This window comes from Vipera berus (assembly GCF_964194415.1).
Source record: "Vipera berus genome assembly, chromosome: 3".
Taxonomy (NCBI): Eukaryota; Metazoa; Chordata; class Lepidosauria; order Squamata; family Viperidae; genus Vipera; species Vipera berus.
In genome coordinates, this window is record NC_138204.1 from 9,819,268 (window position 1) to 9,841,954 (window position 22,687).

Below are 22,687 nucleotides of genomic sequence, written 5' to 3' on the forward strand. Positions count from 1 at the left end.
TTGGCCTAGAAGTCTACATACAGCAGAGGAGAGGGGGGGAAGGGGAGAGAAGACTTAAGTAGTCTCACAGATTTTTAAAAGAACTGGATTCCTTGAGTGACTGGCATTCCAAAGCATCTCTCAAGTTCCACCTGGAAAAGTCCTTTTGAAATGAAGACAAGCCAATCAGAGTTGAGAGATAAAAGCTTAAAGGCAAAATAAACAATTGGAGTCAGGACAGTAGAATAGTAGAATAATGGGGGAGGGGCAGGGCAATCCTACTAGGAGTATTGATAATCCCCACTGGAAGCTTGAATTTAATTTTTTTGCCTGTCCTTTGGACAATCTGGGTTTCCTTCTGGACCCACTTTGCTTTCTTCCCATCTGCTTTAAACTTTGCTCCCAAACTTAACTCAGATGCCGCAAAAGAGCTCCTTTGCAAAAAAAAAAAAGGACCATGTGCAGTTCTTAGCAGTTGAAGCTGATCCCTCTAATTTAGATTTCAGAAAAGTAAAATAGGTTTTCAGCTTTCCGTTCCTACTTATTTGGAAGTGGGAACAACTGCTTTTGGCTTGTTAGGTTAAGGGGCAACTTCAAGGTGATATAAGCGATGCTAGAGTGGGGTTCACAAGATTGTCTGGGATGCTACACATCCTTTTTAGGACCTGTTTTCCTTGTTACCTTCCGGGAGGAGGTTTTGTGGTATCCAAAGAAAAACATCCAGATTCAGTCACAGTTTTGTATCATACAGTATCATCCTTCTGAATTCTCAAGCTTTCTTCTTTCAAGATGGACAGTGATGAATATTTATATGTATTTATATGTAAGCGTGTAGTTGCACACATGTGTTGTATACAGCATGTTTATACGTGTGTTATGCATGTGTACACTTTGGAGAGCAGGCAACAGATTTTCATTTTTTTAATGTGTGCCAGTGTGCCCACAGTAAAAAAAAATAATGACAATAAAGGTTATTTTATCTTCTCCTATATTTTTAACTTCTCATCACTTGCTGCAATAGAAAAAAAATTTTACTGGCTGGGGAGGGGGTTATAGAACTTCCTATTTAATTACGGGTTATGGCAATGCATAGCAAGGCTGCCTTTAAGTGCAGGGAAGTAAAGTTCTGAATTCATTGAATTCCCAGAAAATGTGGTTAGGGTGCAAAGGGAAAATTTAGGAATGGAAGTCGACATTTCTTCCAAAGCTGTGTTTGTAAACGGCTGGGGATGCCAAGAGCGGTTCCGTTTTCCAGGAGGAAAAGTAATTTTTGCGGTTTTTATTTTCAACACAACCCTCTCTCTCTTTTCAGAGGGCGAACTGAAATAAATGGAATGAATCCGTTAATACACAATAATCCTCCTAGCTTACTGTGTGTGTGTGTGTGCGTGTATACTAATATAAGCGAAGGTGCTTTCAAAGGGTGCAAAGCCGGTGAAGATTACAGCAGTAACAAATGCGACTTTTGCCGAATTAGATCTACTATCAATAGATCAAAATAATATTAATCAGCTTCGCGAATAGGAAGCCGTTTTCCCCGCTGAGTTGAGTAGGATTTACCCGCTCGTGTCTTCCTTAAAATAAAGTCTTTAACGGGGCACTGTTCGTTTCAGAAGCTGGCGGGGGCGGGGGGGGGGGGAAGGAAGAGAAAAAGAAAAAGGATTTGGAGACTTTTATCAGCTGGGAGAAAATGGAAACACAGCCCGCGGGTGGCCAATTCCCGCGCACTCTTTGGCTTTCCCGAAGTGCCTTTTCGGAATTTCGTTTCCGACAAGAGAAAATTGCTTTGCTTCTCTCTACTTTTAACTCGCCTGCCCAGAAAAAAATGAATTTCACCCCGGCCATTGTCAAAACCGAGAGGGTTTTTTGTTGATGTTTTTTTGAAGGCAAGCAAATTTACTTCTCGACGGAGAAATGTCCAGGCGGCCGCGTCGCCTGAAAAGAAAGGTTTTTTGTTGTTTTTTTGAGAAGGTGCTTTGGGCAGCGGATGACCTCAAGAGGTCCCCTGCAAGAAACGCTCGACCTTCTCATCATAGGAAAAACAGATGGTAGAAACTTCCTCTTCAGAGAGCCAAAGTCATGTTGTTGTTAGCTGTGAAGTTGTGTCCGACCCATTGCGACCCCATGGACAACGTTCCTCCAGGCCTTCCTGTCCTCTACCATCTTCTGGAGTCCATTTAAGCTCACGCCTACTGCTTCAGTGACTCCATCCAGCCACCTCATTCTCTGTCGTCCCCTTCTTCTCTTGCCCTCAATCTTTCCCAGCATTAGGCTCTTCTCCAGTGAGTCCTCCCTTCTCATTAAGTGGCCAAAGTATTTGAGTTTCAACTTCAGGATCTGGCCTTCTAAAGAGCAGTCAGGGTTGATCTCCTCTAGGACTGACCGGTTTGATCGCCTTGCAGTCCAAGGGACTCGCAGGAGTCTTCTCCAGCACCATAGTTCAAAAGCCTCGATTCTTTGGCGCTCAGCCTTTCTTATGGTCCAACTTTCACTGCCATACATTGCAACCGGGAAGACCACAGCCTTGACTAGACGCACTTTTGTTGGCAGGGTGATGTCTCTGCTGTTTAGTGTGCTGTCTAGATTTGCCAAAGTCATAGTCATCTAAAAATAATTATAAATTCTATTTAGATCAGGGATGTCCAACTTTGGCAACTTTAAGATTGGTGGACTTCAACTCCCAAAATTCCCGAGACAGCCACTCTGAGAATTGAAGTCCACAGGTCTTAAAGTTGTTAAGACTGGACACCCCTGATTTAGATCTTTGCCCATCCATATGGAGAAATCTTGGTTGGAAGAGACATAAATCCATGTGTTCATATATGTGTGTTTTCCCTGATTCAACATCTCACTACAGCCAAAGTTTTGTTGTGAATTATTTCTGAAGGTATCTAAAGAACTAGCTTAAAAAAAAGGAAGCTACGAGGATCGAGGATTGGTAGCTGCGGGTTCTCATAGGCTTCCTAGGAGGTTTACAGAGGTTACAAGGGGGTTAGACTAGAAGACCTCCAAGGTCCCTTCCAACTCTATTATTCTGAGTGCTTCGACTTCATCCTTTCCTCCTAACCCTCCCCACCCCCACCCCCCAAAAAATGAAGGTAAAACTATGACAATGACTGGGAGGCAGTGGTGGGGGGGAGTGAATCACCCCTTCCCCAGCCATTAAGTCTAAAACACTTCAGCCGCCACAGCCCAAAGCTATCACTGGAGGCTTTCAAGAAGAGACTTGACTGACATCTGCCAGAAATGGTGTAGGGTCTCCTGCGGGGGTGGGGGGTGAACTAGATGAACCACAAGGTCCCTTCCAACTCTGTTATTCTATGTTCTATACCGGTTGAATCTCTGCCTGGGCAGCTAAGGGTCGAAAGAGATATAACCTTTATGGGGGACGGGCAATTTTAGAAGCCCCTGCACCCCTTCTCCTCACCCCCCCACCCACCTCGATTCCTCTCTGGTGGATTGAAACGTCTGGGCAGCTTTTATTTTTCGGGCAGGCAGGCAGGAGCATAACGCGAAGTTTATTCGATTATTAAATTGATTTTGTAATGTTATCACGATTAACGATCGTTTAATAGTCAATATTATCCGATTATATATATATATATATATATATATATATATATATATATATATATATATATATATATATATATATATATATATATATATATATATAAAGGGGAGGGGGACAAGAAGGAAACGGAGGCGCCATTGGCTTTGAATACCCGGCGCCCAAGAAATCGCCTGCCTGTATTTATTAATGTTGGAAATTCCTCCTTATTGTGCAGTAGTTAACGCCGATGGCGGGGAATGGATGGGTGGGTGGGTGAGGAATTTTCTTGCCATTACCCTTCTATTCATTTTTTTTAAATATATAATTTATCGGCCGCCCGATTTAGGGATTTGGGCGGTTTTCTTGAGGCTTCGGGGCATCTCGGCTGCAGAGGCAAACCAAGCGTGGGAAGCCAATCGTCCCTTTTGTTTCGCCCTTTGCTTGTTTTGAACCCTAAGCCCAGCTCAAGGCCGCAAAGCCGCCGCTAATGGATCCCCATTAAGGGGGAAGGATTGGCGATCACGCCCTTCCGCGTCTCTTTTGCAAGAGCCTCTTTTGCATGTCTGAAACTGAAAGATTAGAAGCAGGTAAACCCCGGCATGGCCTCGGGGTCAATTATCGGAATGGCCCTGCCCGGCCGGCCACCCTGGGTTCACCTCCGAGGCGGATTAACACGGCCATCCGGAGGTGGAACTGAATCTCTCACCAACCAAGGCGAAGAAGAGACGCGTCCCAGGATGGGGCCCGCAGGATCCAATTTGGGGTCGGTCGCCGGGAACCAGGGGTTTTGTCTTCCCATCTACAGAGAGATGGACTTCAACACGCGTCCGAAAGCTCGGAAGACAAAACCTCTGGTCTCCCCCCCCCCCCGGTGACCGACCCAGGTTGGATCCTAAGGGCATCTCTTGTTTTTGTTCCTGGATCCGGATCGCCTCCATTCGGAGCGCCCTTCTAATGGCCACGTCCTGGAGAGCAAGCTGCGCTGAACCCAATGGAGAACTTTTGACAGCTTTGCCTGTAGATTAGGCTGCTCCAAAGTGGTCGATATTGCACGCACGCACACACCCCGCAAAGGTTGATGGAATTATCCAAGGGGGTCGATGCGCTGCTATTAATAGTATTACTATTACTAAGGTTTGGTTATATAGTGTACATATACAATGTACACTATATATATAGAAATAGTATATATAGTATTACTAAGGTTTGGATATATAGCGTGCATATGCAATGTACAATATATATAGAAATAGTATATATATACAGGTATATACATACATACACAGAGAGAGAGAGCTGAACTTTCTTGGTTTTTCCCCTCTTTGAAAACGTTTCCCTTCTCAGCCAAGAAGCGTCTTCACAAAACGTTTTCAAAGGGGGGAAAAACCACCCCAAAACTCATTGCTTTTTGGAAAAAGCACCTTTGGAGTGTGTGTGTGTGTGTGTGTGTGTGTGTGTGTATTACTATATCTATATCGATAGATAGATAGATAGATAGATAGATAGATAGATAGATAGATAGATAGATAGATAGATAGATAGATAGATATTGATATATATATATTTATTGATACATACATACATACAGAGAGAGAGAGAGAGAGAGAATTACTATAGTAGCAGCACTATTAAAGTAGCATTTATTAAATTATAAACTAAATTCATATAATTTCCGGAAGTTGATGAACAATCGGAAACTTCACGAAGCGGTGCAGGCGCTGAAGCGTTTGGCCCGGCTTTACCTCTAACAGCTAACAGTGAGCTTAACAGGAAAAAACGGAGTTGGAAGGGAACCTCGGAGGTCTTCTAGTCCAACCCCCTGCTCGAGGAGGAGACCCAATACCATTTCAGATAAATTCAGCTGTCCAATCGATCGCTTCTTCAAAACTTTGGGTGCTGGAGCAGAAGCTCATCCCCCTCCCCCTTAATCCGGGCTAAGGAATCCGATTCGAAGCCGAAGTCTTCAAAAGCCTTTTCTTTCCGAAGTAGCCCCCGCCCCCCCCAACTCCGCAGAAACAAAATTCTCCGAACTTCGCCGCCGTCGACCAGAGAGACTCGGGACGGCGCCTCCACGGTTCGCGAGAGCAGCGAAGAAAAAAGTCTTGACCTCGTCTTCGGCCTGGTTTTAGCTACGAAGGAAGGTAATGTATGGAGCTAGCTTTTTTTTTTTAAGCCTGGTTAGTAGCCGTAATCGTCAATAATAATGGGGGTGAGTTGGTTAAGGTCGAAAAGGAGAGGACTTTGGGCCATATTTTTTTTTACCCCCGCAACCTTTGGCCGTTGACCATTACAATCCTGATTTGTCACCCCATTTCCCGGAGGTCAGCTCCTAGACAGCCCCAAGGCTTTTTTGAGGCTCCCCTGTTTTCTCAAAGCGAATTTAACTCTCTTGGAAAGAGAAACGCGAAGCGGTTCCCCCACCTCCCCCCAACCGCCGCCAAAAAAAAAAAAACCCGCCAGAATTTGGGCGCTGAAAGCGAAGTTGGGCCGATATTGGTCGATCCTGGCCTGTTTGGTCGCTAAGGAAAGGCCTACCTTTAGTTAAAGTAGTTTCGGGGATTTCTGGAAATTGACCAGCTGGGTTGAGCTTGGTCACTTTCGAGAGATCGGGGTCCAAAATGCTGAAAGTAAGAGAGTCGAACAGAGTCTCGTCAAACAGAATTTCGCATTCACTTTGCTTCTGCCTTTTGCTAAAACGCTTAGAGCAAAATCCATTTAGTACGCGCGCTTGTTCCGAGTTACCCAAACTAACCCATTTTTTCCGAGGGTCGCTAGGCATTGCCCCCTAAATGAACCAACCGGGTTGGGTTGTATGGATGCAGGTGGAGGACGTACTTGTCGGAACACAGTCAATGTGTTCCGACTGTCGGAACACAGTCAATGAGAAGGGAAAGTTTAAATAGGATGGCCGCACTGAATTGGGAAAAAGCTGATTTTTTTCCCCACTAGTCCGTCGAAGTTATACATGAGAATATTCCCTAAACTTGGTGGGAGACCTTCACTCCGACTATCCTCTTCCTTAAATCAAAATACACACACACACACACACACACTATGGTGGAAGGAAGGAATTTTAAAATGTTTGTTCCGGATTTCATCTTAGTCAATTCAATTTTCCAGAAGCAAACTCGAATCTAGCTCAGGAAACCTGATTCCCTAAGAGAAACGCTTAGAACATTGTAGACCAACTGAGGGGTGAAAACCAAACCAACCCAAACAAAAAAAAAAACCCTGAACTCCAGACGCGTTATTAGGCGTCTGAGTATTTTGGGAAGGGGATTGTTATCTGTTCAAAAAAAAACAAAATAAAATAACCCGCCAGTTGATTTAACCAATCGGGTTGAATCTACTTTTTTTTTGCACAAGAAAAAAAAATTGGTGACAAATTAGATGCGTGGGGTCTGGTAGGAGAAAAGAATACATCTTATTGAATAAAGCTTATTGATTAAAGACAGTGAAACAACTACAAACGTCGCCCCCCCCCAAAAAAGGAGGAAAAATACGAAAAACATCAAAACAAAGGGGGGGGGGAAATCCGAGGAGAAAAAGGGGAAGAAGGAAAACCATGTTGGAAGGATGCCGCCAAGAAGAAAAAGGCTCCATCTTTTATTTCGCCGGCAACAATGACTTACTTCCGAGTAGAGGTGCAAAAGGCCGCCATGATAAACGTCCGAGAGCGCTTAACAGGGTTTCCTCTCTGACCCCCAAACCCGATCCCCAAATTACCGCGTTTATCCGGAGAAAACAAAGTCGCCGGGAGTTCCACCGGCCACGGTTCAAAATAAAGCTTTCGGCAGAGGATCGCCCCTCCGGGTCCTGCGCCCTCCCCCAAGCCCTTATTTTGAAAACAGCAGGCAGAAAAGAAAATCTAGGAAAGGTTGAGAGAGAGAGAGAGAGAGAGAGAGAGAGAGAGAGAGAGAGAGAGAGAGAGAGAGAGAGAGAGATCGTAAGGCTGAAGTTTCCCCGACGCGAACTTTACTTTGGGAAATCTCTGGAAATTCTCGGGGTGGGGGGGTGGAGGGGTAGGGCAGGGGAAGGGGCGTGCTGATTGGCAACCAGTCCTAATGAGTAACCGAGGAACTTTTTACTCACCTATTCCTGACTCCCGGGGGCGGGGGGGGGAGGGTTTGCAGGGAGAAGAGAGAGAGAGAGAGAGAATGCCCCCCCCCAAAAAAATATTCTCACAAATGAAAAAAAAAAGTGGAAGTAATCTCCCTCCTTGCCAGGTGTCCCCCTCCACCTTTTCCTCCCTCCCTCCCTCCCTCCCTCTCCCCCCCTTTCGAAGTCATCTTAACTCTCGCCTGGACGGTCTGGCTCACCGGGGTAGTGGGGGGGGGGGAGAGAGAGGTCACGTGACTGCCCCACCGCCAGCCGTAAAGGGGCCGAGCCGCCGCCGAAGAGGCATCACTCGAAGGCCGAAGTGTGGGGCGAGCGGAGCTGGAGGCGCGCTGGCTGAGCGCAGCTGAGATAGCCGGACGGAAAATAAAATAATAATTAAAAAAAAGCCTTTTCGGGGGGGGGAAAGAGAGAGAGAGGGGGAGGGAGGAGGGGGAAACGTCGGCTCCCCTTCGCCCAATTTTCTTTTTTTCTTTTTTCTTTTTTTTCTTTTTGCTTGCACCGGAATTTTTTTTTCCTTTCGGATTGCATTCTTCTTTAATTTCATTTTTTTTTTGGCAACTAGGATTATTATTATTATTATTATTTTGCCTTGACCTTCTTTTCCTTGGTTCACGCGAGTGTGGGTTGTTGTTTTTTTTTCCTCCCTCTCCTCCGGGTCTGTAATAACGTGAGTACTGCTCTACTATCAATGCTACCACCCCCTTATTTAAACCCTCCTTCCCTCTGTAGCCAATTTATCTCGTCTTCGGCTGGGCTTATCTAGCAGATAGTGTCGGGGCTTGGAGAAGCTAGAGGAGGAGGAGGAGGAGGAAGGGGGGACCGAGAGTGAGAGAGTGAGAGAGAGAGAGAGAGGGAGAGGGAGAGAAAGAGACGTTAGCTTTGCAACTATTGATAACCGCGCGAGTGATTTATGGGTCTGCTGATTAAATCCCCCCTCTTCCCCCCCCGACTCCAACCTTCCTTTTAAAGGCCCAGACATGTTCAGATAGTCTTTCCTTGGACGAGTCGGGAAACGGTTTTACTTATTTATTTATTCGTCTTCCCTTCTATACACCCCCACCCCCACCCCGCCGGCCCCGACTTTTATCGAAAAGTTTGATCTGGCTTTAATCTGGGAGATTAAAGAGGGGAGGGGGAAGACCCCCTTTTCCTTCTCGAAAAGACCTTGCAAAAAAAAAGTGACCCTCTCCAGTCTTTTTTTATACTTATGTATCTTGCAGCCCCAAACCTTCCTTCGCCGCTCCGCTTTGCCTCGTTCTTTCCGCGTTTTTGACTCCCCCAGCAAAAGCGCTTCTTAAAGCCGCAAAAAAAATAAAAAATAAAAACGCAGGCGGGCTGCTTTGCAGAGAGCCAACCCCTCGGCCAGACGCCTCCGGAGACACCAAGGACCGGGCCTTCTTCCCCCCCCCCCCTCCTACTTTTTTTTAATTATTATTTTTGCCCCCCAACCCCAACACCCCAAAAGTCCTGTCGACCCATAAGAATCCAATTTCACGCGGCCCTGAAATCCAAGTTTTAAGTTTGGTTTCTGGCTCGAACCGTACTGGGACTATTTTATTTTTTATTATTATTATTTATTTATTTATTTATTTTATTTAGTTCGATTTCCCAGGAACCACAATTGAGCAAAGCAGCCGTTAGTTGATTTTTTAAAAAAAAAAAAAGAAAAAGTAAAGGTAGTTCCTCTCTTGACTTCAAGGGAGAAATTGTTACTTCCTGCTAATCCGCCTGCGCCTTTTTTTTTTAACTTGGGGCAGAAAAATCGAGTATTCGGTTTTAAATTCGTAACCGATTGAGGCCTTTGCGCTTCCTCGGGCAAAATACAGTTCCGAACTCGGTGGAGATTTCATTAAATAAAGCGTTCTGGTTGGTTGGTTGGTTGGTTTGTTCAAGAAGCTTCTGCAAAAACTGAACCCCGGTTTGTTTGCGAGTAGGCGCTTCATTCGTTGATTCCCTGTACTAGTCTCATTTCTCCACACACGCACACACCCCGAAAAAAAGGGGGGCGCACCCTTTGAAGTCTCCTTCGATTTATTCGTTTTCTTTCCATTTCTCTCCTCCGGAGTAAATCCGATCCGGCCCCCCTTTTTTTTTTAAAGTCGCTCGTTTGAATACGGCCCGACCGCTAACTCTCTTCTTTTTTTTTTCCCCTCGGAACAGTATTCCGAGTTAAAAAAAAAACTCCGGGAAAAGTCCACTTCGATGATGTTTACGTGTTTTATTTGTTCAAAGAGCTTTGAGGTAACGTTTGGATTTAGTTTTATTTATTTATTTTTCTCCCTTCCTTCCTTTCCGGAAGCTGTTTTGGAGACGTTTTGCTTAGCCGCATTTTGCGCGACCAGGCCCCGTCTTCTAAGCCAACTTTTCTCAAAACAAAAATGCGTCTTTTTTTGGGGGGGGGGGAATCTGTTCTCTGGAAAGATTTAAAGGGATCGTGGTTTTGTCTCTGGTGTTCCAGGAACCCGGATTAGCCTCTTCCTTTATGTTGCAGGGGCCTTGATTTGCCACTTGGCTGGCTGCGGGGGTGGCGGGACTCCCCCCCCCAAGAGACTTAACCTTGTAAACGGCTTTGATGAAACAAGCTATGATTGGATTAAAACACGGGTAACCTTGTTGTTGGAACACTGCTTCTCTGTTGCCTTGCCTCTTGCGGAATTAAAGCTGGTTTGAGATTCTGAGGTCAGTTTAAGAGATTTAGTGGTTTCGGGATCTGTTCTGAGATTTTTAGTTGAGATCCGGTCAGAAAACGCATGTATTTCTTTCTCCCCCCCCCCCCATTGGAACTGTCCATCCGTGAAAACGGTGTCCAGAAATAATTGGAGCGGTGTTAGAAGGGCGGAGGTGAACAATATTAGGATTTCAAGGGTGTCTCCAAGGCAAGGTTGAGATCTAGGAGCCATTGAACTTGCAAGTTTTGATTTAAAGGAGATTTTTCATTTTATCCTTTGCAGCCAGGACTCACTTCAGCACCGCATTTTTGCTACAATGTCAATGTTTCTGAGGTCTTGTCTCTAAGGGAGCAGAAATAATTATTTTAGGATTGCTTATAACCCATTTTAAGTCTAGGTTCATTCCGGAAAGAGAATTCCACTGATCTGCACTAGTTGAAATGGCCATTATTAGTGTGATACAGCCTAATCTACTCTCCAAAAGGACCACTTCTTTCTCCCTTTAATTGACTCTATCCTTAGTAATTCTGGTTGCGTTTTCAGTGTCCACTCAGGAGACTGGTTTCTCTTGAAGATGTTAAGTGTCCTGGATTTGTTTCGTACTGAGGTGAGGAACCACAAGGAAATCCAGTAGGCTGGACTAGAAACCTGAAAAGGCCAGAACAAACTGCTTCCAATATGCAGCCAATATGCAGTGTCTAGGGAGATTCACAATCATCCAGGTTATCCCCAAGGTGCTTTTTCAAAAAGCAACTGGAGTTGTTTATTATTATTATTATTATTATTATTATTATTATTATTATTATTATTATTATTATTATTATTATTATTATTATTATTATTATTATTGTTATTATTATTGTTATTATTATTATTATTATTATTATTATTATTATTATTATTATTATTATTATTATTATTATTATTATTATCCCTTTGAATACATTCCTCTTCTCATCCAAGAAGCTGAATGAACTGAAGAAGCTTCTTGGATGAGAAGCAAAATGTTTTCAAAGGGGGGGGGGAAACAAGATCTCCAGTTACCTTTTGGGAAAAGCACCTTTGGGTCTCACCTGAGTGTGTGGAGGGGGAGTGGGATTGGCTGCATTATAGAAACAGATTGTCTTTTGCCTTTTCAGTTTTGGGTTGTTGGTTTTTTTGGCACAGCTTAAATTACCTATATTGCAAAGCCTTAAGCAATAGAGGTTCCCCGTTCAGCAAGGCCTGAAGAATGAACCGCATTAGGGTTGAAGGAGAAGGACAAACCCAGATGTTGATTAAAAAAAGCTTTTTACAATGCTTTTTGTTCCTGACTAGATTCAGACTGGGATAACAGAACTGGAGGTCTTCTCAGTCAACCTTTCCCCCCCCCTCTCCTAAACATCAATCAACCCTAAAAGGAAATCAACACAAAACTTTGTGTATTTGAGCTGTGTATATTCACGGTTGCAGATCCTTTTATTCTGTAATGGCATTTCATCCACCACCACCCCCTTTTTATTTTTTTGTTATTTGAGGCTGAGAATGTCACCTTCCATATTGATTTTCAGAAGAGTTATTGGCTTCTCTTTCTTGGTTTTTTTTTTGGGGGGGGCATAATGTTTCCCCAAAAGTGGAGTCAATTGACCAAGGGGGACTTCTGGCCTTTAATGTTGGTTTTATGGTCAGCTGATGCCTGTGGAATGTTTGTTGCAATTCCCTGGAGAGTTGTGTTTCATTGTTTGTAGGCTAGGATGAGCCATCTCAAGGTTTGGGTGAAGGCTGCATATAAACAGGTTAATAAACACCAAAATAATATCTAGCTTCTCTGTTCAGTGCAGATAAAATGGCTGGGTTGGGTCAGAAGAGAGGCCTGGGTGACAGGAAGCACTGTTTAGTTCAGTGGCTGTGAATGTGCAGTCATCCGGTTAGAATTACAGAATGGGGAAGGCACCTCAGAGATCATCTAGTCCAACCTTCTGACCAGTGTTCAAATATGGTGGCCAGATGTCTATAGAGTTTCAAATCCTAGGAAAAGAGACCAGGACTTGGCAGGAGTAGATGAGAAAGAGATCCAGGTATCTCTCAGAAGATACTGGCGCGCTGGCTAAGGAATTCTGGGAGTTGAAGTCCATAAGTCATAAAAGGGCCATGTTTGAAGACCCCTGCTTTATTGTCCCTCCCCTAAGGCAGGACCAGAATCAGTAGGTTAAAATTAGAAGCTCAGGCTAGGCATCAGGAAGATAATTCTTTACTGTATAAACTGTGGAACAGGCTGCCACATGAAGCAGTAAGTTCTTTGCTAGAAGTCTTCAAATGGATGGTGGATGGTCATTTATCAGAAGCTGTAGTACAGCGTTTCTCAACTTTAGCCACTTGTGGACTTCAACTCCCAGAATTCCCCAGCAAGCATAGCATAGCTGGTTGGGAAATTCTGGGAGCTAAAGTCCACACAACGTAAAGTTATGAAGGTTGAGAAACACGCTACTGGTAGATCTCTCATTAAACAAGAGAATGGAGATGGTGACCTCTTTGCTAACTTCCAACTTCTGATTTCATGAGCATGCCACTTCGAAAGGCAGCACCACATATATATATATATATTTTAAAAGGGTACTTTGATGTCATGGCCAGGACACCATCTTGATTTCTTGGGTTTCTTTACAGGTGTCTCTGATTTCCAGCTTTTAGTATTTCATGGTTAGACGTAAACAGTTTGTATCAGATGCTTTATTTCTTCCAGGTCAATGGCCGTCACAGTCTTGAGTAGGTGTCAACTGGAAATGTGTACACTGGATTTTTGTTGCTATAAATCATATCCATTGTACAATGAGTGGGTTGTAATTCATAGGTTACCCTTTTGCATTTTTTCCTAGCTCCCTTTAGTTAGCTTTGAGGGCAATGGGAGGATTTCAAAGGGTGTCAGATAAGAGGGCTTAGGATTTTTCCCCCCAGTTGACCCATCATCCATCTAAAACTGGTTGACATCAGTTGACATGCAACAAATGGAAAACCAAATTATTGCAAGCCCAAAGATCTGTTCTCATCTGATCCTCTGCAAGAGAATCTCTGAATTGGATTTAACACAGTATTTGTAAACTCTTTGTAGGCTCTCCTTAATCAATATACATCAGCTCGCGGTTTCGCACACACTACATTTATCAATTGAATCAAAATGGAGTTTTTAAAATTTGCCACCCTATTCAGACATTAGACATACGTCCGATTCTGTCCAACCTTAGGGGCAAGCAGGGGGTTGGACTAGAAGACCTCCAAGATCCCTTTCCCACCTATTATTCTATGTTCTGTGTTAAGGCAATCTTCCTCCAGGGGCATCCTCTGTATTATGTCACTCCTAACCAGGATTAACCAAGTTAGGGGTAACATAATCACTCCTAACAAAAACAATCCTAACCAGGATTGTTTTTGAGAGGATGATAGCTTCTCTGGGGATATTCATCATAGCCGTGGATGTAGGAAACTTGGAAAGCATGAAAGAAGATGGTAGTTAGACTGGACAGCTCTCTGAGCATTTTAACGTGGGTTCCTACTGAGCAGGGGTTGGTCTGGATGGCTTCAAGGACACCCCTCCAACATTTTGATACTAAGAGTCTCCCTCTTTCCCTCTGCCGTGCTCCTAACTGTATCTCTCAAGGCTGTTATTTCCAATTTTAAAAAGCAAAGCATATGATTATACCCATATGTTTAATGCAACTTTTTCCAATTAGCATCCAGATTCATATGTTGACCTTTGCCTGCAGCTAATCCCTTTGCTGGCTGGGAATTTGTAGTCACAGCATATCCAGGAGATGGGGAAGGGTGTTTTAAGACAGTCCTCAACTTACAACAGTTCATTTAGCGACCATTCAAAGTTACAAAGGCGTTGAAAAAAGCAACGTGGGACCCGTTTTTCCCACACTTAGGACCTTGGCAGAATCCCCGCGGTCATGTGATCAAACTTCAGACGCTTGGCAACTGACTCATGTTTATGACGGTTGCAGTGTCCTGGGGCCACGAGATCCTCTTTGGTGACCTTCTGACAAGCAAAGTCAACCCGGAAGCCTTATTCACTTAACTTAATCGGGTCACTAACTTAATAAGCTGCAGGGGTTTAATTCACATCCTTTGGTAACCTGTTGTAAGGAAAGTTGTAAAATGGGGCAAAATTAACAAATGTCTCACTTAAGCAGCAGAAATGTTGGGCTCCAGTTGTGACCGTACATCGAGGGCTATTTGTATTATTCATTTAAGTAAAGGTAAAGGTAAAGGTTCCCCCGCACATTCGTGCTAGTCGTTTCCGACTCTAGGGGCCGGTGCTCATCTCCGTTTCAAAGCCGAAGAGCCAGCGCTTGTCCAAAGACGTCTCCGTGGTCACGTGGCCGGCATGACTGGACGCCAAAGGCGCACGGAACGCTGTTACCTTCCCACCGTAGTGGTCCCTATTTTTCTACTTGCATTTTTACGCTTTTGAACTGCTAGGTTGGCAGAAGCTGGGACGCGTAACAGGTGCTCACTCTGTTACGCGGCACTCGGGATTCGACCCGCCAAACTGCCGACCTTCCGATCGACAAGCTCAGCGTCCTAACCCACTGAGCCACCGCGTCCCTATTCATTTAAGATTTAAGCTTAATTTAAGATTAACCATGGTTATTTAGGATTCACATTATCTTAAGTTACCCGTTGTTAATCTTCAGTCAGAGATACACGCTTGCAATCACCGTAGCATGCAGTTGTAAGCATCTTCAAGAATACCGTAAGCTGCAAACTGCTATCTAAAATTGCCCTTTTTTAAGATTCAACCCAGGTAGGAAAGTAGTAATGACTAGAGAAATATCTAATCAGCAACTTATCCAATTGATCTCAGGGCTTTTAGATTGCAAAGCAACCCAGATCCACTGTCCTGGGGAGATTTTGCTTCTTGGAAGTAATTCCTCTTGAATATTTGGGCTACTCACTTTCAAGTCATTTCCCACCTCTTGCCTTGGCCTTCACAAGGTGACCCTCTTACCTGTCATAAGGTACTTTACTTACACAAAAGCTACTGATTAGCAAAGAAAGGGCCCCTTTGTGGAAGGATTTTGATGTTTAAAGGTGGGGAAATGCCCTTTCAACCTTCTGTAAAATTCTAGTGTTGGCCCAAGTAGCCAGGAGGATGTTTTAAGCCTGTGGTTGGAAAATGTAGTCCTAACCACAATTTCAGCCTTGGGGAGAAGATTCCAACTTCTAAGGGCACAGTTTTTCTTCTCTCTAGTTGGACTTCATTAATATATATGGAAGAGGGACCACCTGGAAAGCCCATGTTGTAAGGCTAGGCTGGGAAGTTTTTTTTTTTGGGGGGGGGGAAAGGTAATTTACATGCTACTTCCCTGTTGGAAGTGTGGAACTGACAATTCCCTGAGGAGATGACCCAGAGATGACTTTGAGAAGATGAAACAGGTAGCATTCAGCCAGATGTCTATCATTTTATTGCCCTGACCTCCATAAGGAAAAGGATGAGGAGCTTTATCTGGAGAATTATCCAGGTGGAAAACTTTGCCAAACCAGGTTTCTAAAAGTTGACACTTCTAAACTTAGATCTCATGAGCTCCGTGTTTGTTTGGTTTTCCCCTGCCTCTTTGCTGGTTCTAATCCACCTTCCAGATCTAGAACAAGAAGTTAAATAGATTGGTGTTTGTAGCTGGGGGTCTTGATTTTTTTTTCTTATTTTTTCCCCCTTTCCAGGTGCTTGACAACTCCTTTGACTGCAACAGCCCCGAAGTTTCGCCAAACTGTCTCTCCCATCCAAGTTGCTGGCTTGCCTTTGACTGAGTACTGACCACTTGCTTTGATCCGGTGTCGACTGTGCTTTGAAGGACATAAAATGTACCAGAGTTTGGCACTTGCTCCAAATCCTGGCCAGTCAGCCTACCCCCATGATTCCAGCAATTTCCTGCATTCCCCAGCAAGCCCGGCCGTGTACGTCCCCACCAGTCGAGTTTCCTCCATGCTCCAAAGCCTACCTTACCTGCAAAGCTGCGATCCCACCCACCAAGGCCATCCTCTGGGTGGCCACCCTGGGTGGGGTCAGCCAGCCAGCGCTGAGGCTTCTCACTTCAATGCTGGCAGCCCTCACCCACCCTCCAGTTTTTCCTACACCCACAGCCCTCCTGGGGGGAGCACCCCTGGTCGAGACGGGGGCTACCAAAGTCCACTGTTGCTGGGCGCTGGAGGGCGTGACCAGTACGGCAACACTCTGATGCGTTCTGTCAATGGATCCTACTCCAGCCCGTACCCCGGTGCTTATGTGAACCCAGCGGAGATGCCTCCATCCTGGCCCGCCAGCCATTTTGAAAGCAGCGTCTTGCATAGCCTTCAGACACGACAAGCAGCCTTGCCTGGCCGGAGATCCACGTTTGGTATGTAGCATGTATTTATTTTTTTATTTGTATCCTGCCTTTGTTATTTTTACAAATTGCATAGCAGCGCATATATCCAATACACCTTCCTCCTCCTATTTTCTCCACAACAACAACAACCCTGTGAGGTGGGCTGGGCTAAGAGAAAGGGACTGGTCCAAAGTACCCAGCCAGCTTTCATGGCTAAGGTGGGACTAGAACTCAGTCTCCTGGTGCTTGGCCCAAAGTCACGCAGCTGCTTTCATGCCTACGGTGTGAAGGCATGAAATCACAGTCTCCTGGTGTTTGGCTCAAATAAACCAGCTGGCATTCACAGTTAAGACAGGATTCAGACTCATGATCTCCTGCCTGGTGCCTTAACCATTAGACCAAACTGGTTGTCCTATCCCTAATTGTGGCAATGCCAGCCTCCTGTAATGATTTGCCACCCGTGATTTAGGTCTAAAGAATGGTGTGACAATAAAGCTTTTTCTGGTAGCGTCTCTTGTAAGCTGCGGAGTTTGGGAACAGCCATAAAAACAAACTGCAGAGATGCTTGAATCACACCATAGTCAGCGTTTCCAGGGGGCAGTGAGAAGGACAAGTTAGATTCAGCCAAGAGCTGAAAATGTTGCATAAATAATTCTGTGCTGAGAAAAGGAAGATCTAGTTCAGAGCAACATCTATCTGTGTTTCACGTGGAAATCCACACACGGGTGGCTTATCATGATTTTCCTAAAGGGAAAAACTTGTGGGAACAATCTGGGCACATCTGTATTGCTAGTAGAGAACAGACCTATTGATGGCTAAGTGGTATAGGGTCACCTGCTCCTGCTTGAGTAGGGGGTTAGACTAGAAGACCTCCAAGATCCCTTCCAGCTCTTATCCTGATTGATTGAAATCCTTGTTACAGACTCAAGTGTTTATCAAATACTTGCAAAAAGCCTTTTGACTAGAGGCTTTTGGCATCTGGTTTATATTATGGAATCTTCTCATGCACTTAAGTTAATTTAACAAAGGCTCCAAGGTGTGTTTCCCAGTTTTGTGCTTTATTCAGAAATGGTTTCAAATCTGTTGTCTGAATAGTGGCATTACAAGGGGATGAGTTACAACATAAAATATTAATTAAAAGATGGGGAGTCTGGGGGGGAATTAAAATCTAGTTACTCTGTGGAAAAAAATGGGCTGCCAATAAATTTAATAAATCATAATAATTGCCAGAACTTTATGTTCCACAATCTTTATCAAAAGCTGCTTGCAAGTATTTGATAAAAAGCTGCTTGAAGATAAGAAAGTAATTTCTATAACAATGAGGACTAGAAACTGTAAAGTTCTGGCATTTTCTAATATGATTGTAGGGTGGGATACAGTTCTAGCAGTTAAATTCTGTTATTCTTAGTGTGAAAGCCACTAACAAAAATGGCTGGATGACCTTGAATGTCAACAAAACATTTGCTTAAAATAAGAGCTTAGAATAGGGAAAAGATACTTGCAAACCTGATTCACAGATTGTGCTAAGCAGTGAGATGTTGAGCAGACAAGAATGACTTGAGTTCACACCAAGCAGACAGACAATATTATTTATTTAGCGAATGTGGGGATCCGGTTGTCCATATAGTCCAGTATTTCTCACTTCTTAAGTATGGATCAGTTGTGTCGGATGCTATGTCCATTAGGATTTTCTGATTTTTCTAAGCAACTTCCATGCTAGTGTCCAGAGGTGGTGGTGGGGTTTTCCCCCCAAAAGGCAACTGGACTTTCTTGGTGTTTTTTTTAAAAAAAAAACATTTTGCTTCTCAGTTCACTAAAGAAGCTTCTTGGACAAGAAGCAAAATGTTTTCAAAGAAAAAAAAATCAAGAAAAGTCCAGTTGCCTTTTGCAAAAAAAAAAAACACCTTTGGGACAACCACAACCTGGATGATTGAGACTCTCCATAGACGCTTTCGTGCTGGTGTAATTTTCTGCATCGGAGGCACGCGTGTCTGTTAGTATCTTTTCATGGATGTGATTTTTACGAAGCAACTCACCTCAAATCACAGAGTACTATAACGGTAGGACCCAAGTGAGACAGGAAAAGCTGAGCGGTTTTAAGTGCGCGATGGAAACAGACAAAGAGTCATTACAGGAAAGTGTTTTGAAGACCTCTTAAAGATGAATTCCAAAGGAAGACCAAAGTACCCATTAACTAGTTTCTATGCAAAGTGTCCCTGGCCAGACACAAAACTGTAGAATGCCGAGCTTTATTTCCAGAGTTCCCTCCTTTTAAAGAAGGATCTAAGTTTAGCCCCATTCGTTTGCACATCACATGTTGCACAGATGCTGGAAAAAAAATAATAAGGTGCCACCCAGCCGTAATTGAACCAAACGTGCATTGACTTGAACACACCTGACCTGTTGCCAAGTGTACTTTGGAGTTTGTGACTTTGAGATTTGACCTGGGCATGGTGTGTGTGCACACATCAGCACGCATACCTCATCAGCATAAAATGCCTTTGGATCTCCCCCCCACCCCACCCCACCCCCATCCCCACCCCACCCCTTTGCAGGGCCTGTCAAAAGCCAGCCCAAGTGGGAAAATAAGTTATTTAGATAACATTCAGCTCAGCAAAATGTAAGCCTTGGGGAAAGTTTTCATGCCTGAGAAGTTAAAGGAATGACAAGAGTTGGAAGGGACCTTGGAGGTCTTCTAGTCCAACCCCCTGCTCAAGCAGGAAACGCTATAACCATTTCAGATAAATGGCTGTCCAATCTCTTCTTGAAAACCTCCAGTGTTGGAGCATTCACAGCTTCTGGAGGCAGGTTGTTCCACTGGTTAATTGTTCTCCTTAGTTCGAGGTTGTTTCTCTCCTTGATTAGTTTCCATCCGTTGCTTCTTGTCCTGCCTTCAGGTGCTTTGGAGAATAGCTTGACTCCCTCTTCTTTGGGGCAGCCCCTGAGATATTGGAACACTGCTGTCATGTCACCCCTAGTCCTCCTTTTCATTAAACTAGACATACCCAAGGGAATGTAATTCCCTTCTCACCCTCTCCAGGTTTTTTTTCTTTTTTTCTTTTCATTGCCATCAAAGGGACTAGCACCTCACTTTAAGGTAGATTTTCTCAATGGGAAAGCACTTTGGTTCTGCTGCCAAATAAACTGCATGGACTGGTCCGTGTGGAAGTTGAATTCCACTGAAGGAAAACTTTTTATGCTCATAGTACAGGAGTCTTCAAACTTGGCCCTTTTATGACTTGTGGACTTCAACTCCCAGAATTCCCCAGCTGGGGAATTCTGGGAGTTGAATTCTAGACAGGATGCCAGGGTTGAGATACACTGCTCTGAACGACCAAGCGTTCAGTGTTCATCCTTTGGTTTAAGATTCATTCAACTTCAAAAAAAAATATGGAAATAATTCCAACCGGTAGGAGAATTCATGGAAGAGAGAGCTGATTGAACAGACGAGTCCAGTTGTAACTGAAGAGTAAGGACTTAACTCCTATTCTGACACCAGTGTTGAAACATGGATTTTTTTTTAAAAAAAAAAAGGGAAAAAAAAGAAAAAAAGTCTGTACATTGAAAATGCTTCTTCCAAAGGCTGGGATATTTTGATTGCTCCCAATTTTAGTTGAAGCTGATTTCGTTGTTTTAAAAAGTTGAAAATCTAAAAACCTGTACATAGCTGGGGAAGATTTTTCTGCTGACTTGTGGAAAGGGCTGTACATTTAAAGGACTGGGGGTTTTTTTTTGGATGGCTATGGGGGGGGGGACTTATAACGGCCTAGTCTTTTTAACTTTCCCCCTTCTTTCATCCCAGCCTATTCTTAACCCTACTTTTATTCCAAATAAAATTCCCTCGACTTTTCCGCTAGAAAGAGGCGGGGGGGGGGGGGGGCAGGGAAACTGACTGTAATACCGCTGAGCTTTCTTTGGGGGCCCGATTCCTACTACACCGAATCTCGGTTCTCCAGGGACTAGCGCCTTCTTCTTCCCTTTTTAAACTTGCAAAGTTTCAAAGCAAAGTCGTGGCTAGAAAAGGGACCGTTTTCAGGCGAAAGAGAGGCGAGAAACTCCGGGGGATTTTTTTTTTTTTTGCTTTTTTTTTTTAATCCCGCGGGGTTAAAATGAAAGCAGTAAATTAAGAGGTTTTTCTCAACCCCTATTTCGCTGATGATCCATTTTATACTGACTTCAGGAGTGGACACGGGCTGGCGTTTCAAGGAAGGGAGCAGATTTATAGCCGCTCCGCTTTATTTATTTTTTTTAAGTAATTTCGGAGGGGAAAAAATGAGTTTAGAAGCCAACAGAGTTCCTAAATCACTAAAGGAAAATCTCGTGGTCTATCTTTCCCCCCCCACACACACACACACACAAACAAACACACAAACACACACCAAGAATCGCCCTCCATGGCATCCATCAGCTGAGATCCTGAAAAATCACGCGGACACGGGACTTTGGAAGCCGCTTGGCTTTCAGTTCACACGACACAGAAAGCGCGCAAGAAGTTTTCTCCGACGAGAAACTCCCCGAAACTGGCGCGCGGCTAGTCAAGGGGAGCTTGAGTTAATTTGGGGTGAAGCCCATCAGCCCTTTTGACGCCGGCTTAGCGTTGTTTGTTGGTTTGTCGTTGTTGGGTTTCGCAAAAAAAAAAAAAAAACCCAGGTCAGTTTCACGGCTTTTGTTGCGGTCTCGGGCGCGTCGGATTTTCCCGTATTTTTCGCCCCCTTCTTGCTCTGTTCTCCTTTATCCGAAACGCGCCGTCGAATTAAAGGCGCGTTTCCCGTCCCGATTTATTTATTTCACAGACTTTTTTTTTCCTGCTTTGAAGTAAATGCTGACGCCGAGAGTTTTCAGAATTAGGAGATTTGGGCTCTGTACTTCAAAATCCCAGCCGTTTTCAAAACTATGTATTTTTTCCCGGATCTCTCTCTCTCTCTTTTTTTTTTACTCCCAAATTTTTAAAACTCCGAAGCAGGAAAAAAAATGTTGCGCTTTTTTCCGTTATGCATTCTCCGTTTTTATTTTATTTTCTCCCAGTCTGCGGGACTGATTCGGAAGCCGGATTTAATTGCCTCTTTCGCTAAAATCCAACGAAACAATATTGCAGCAATCTTTCGTCTTTAATAACACAGGCGTTTTAAGTATGGTTGAGTATATAAGAGTGCAATTGGCAAAGAATATGCAGTCTGGTGCCCAGTGAATTGGAAGCCGGACCCTAATCCCAAATTTCCTTAAATGGAAATTAGTTCTATGAAAAAACGCATCAGGTTTTTTTTTCTTCTTCCCCTCTGATTCTTCGGCTGGAATCTCTATATTCTTATGTGGGTGTTTTTATTAGCCCATGTGTATGGTCCTTTAACGATTTTTGTGGCATACTGACAAAGTGACATCTTTCCAGGATTATTATTATTTCTTTTCTTATTTTTATTAAAATGTGCAAAAACAATTTATGTGTCATGAAACCCCCATTTCAAATATAAATTCCAATTTTCAACCAGCATCAAAATATTGCATATTTGGAAGTGTTGTATATGCTGCGCTAAAAAAAATTACATAATTACTTCCCCCAGCATTTTTATTTATCCCTTAAAATGAAAATCCAAAATAAAAATGACTCTGACTTTAACAAGCCTCTTTAAAACAAAAATTAAATAATGGATCCATTTAAGATAAAGATCATAAGCTTCATCTAAAAAACCACATCCCTTGAACTGGGTGATTTAAATCACTTTAAATGTATCGCTTAGCAAGTTAAAAGCTGCAGAATAATTATCTTCTAAGCCTGCACATTCTTTTTTCTAATGAATGCATATTTGATTGCTTTCATGTGTACTCTTTCACTGATTCTTTTTCAAATTCTCCATCCTTAGGTGGATTCAGGGCACTCAAATTAGAAAAAGCGGTTTTAAAATGTTCATCTTTTGGTTTAAGATTCATTCAACTTCAACCCTTTGGAAAAAAAAAATGGAAATAATTCCAACTGGTAGGAAAATTCATGGAAGAGAGAGCAGATTTAGATGTAAGCACGCAATAGA

The 22,687-nt window shown here is 43.6% G+C and overlaps 1 protein-coding gene across 1 annotated transcript in view; it reads left to right on the forward strand.

Annotated features, from left to right (window-relative positions):
- Nucleotides 1-15,722: 15,722 nt before the first annotated feature.
- Nucleotides 15,723-22,687, forward strand: part of GATA5 (GATA binding protein 5) — a gene marked incomplete at its 3' end in the record, with an annotated part of 39,944 nt that continues 32,979 nt past the window's right edge. Inside the window, exon 1 of the mRNA XM_081322850.1 lies at nucleotides 15,723-16,694. Within this exon, the coding sequence (XP_081178976.1) occupies nucleotides 16,160-16,694 (535 nt within the window). The 5' untranslated portion in view covers nucleotides 15,723-16,159. The remainder of the gene's footprint in view (nucleotides 16,695-22,687) is intronic.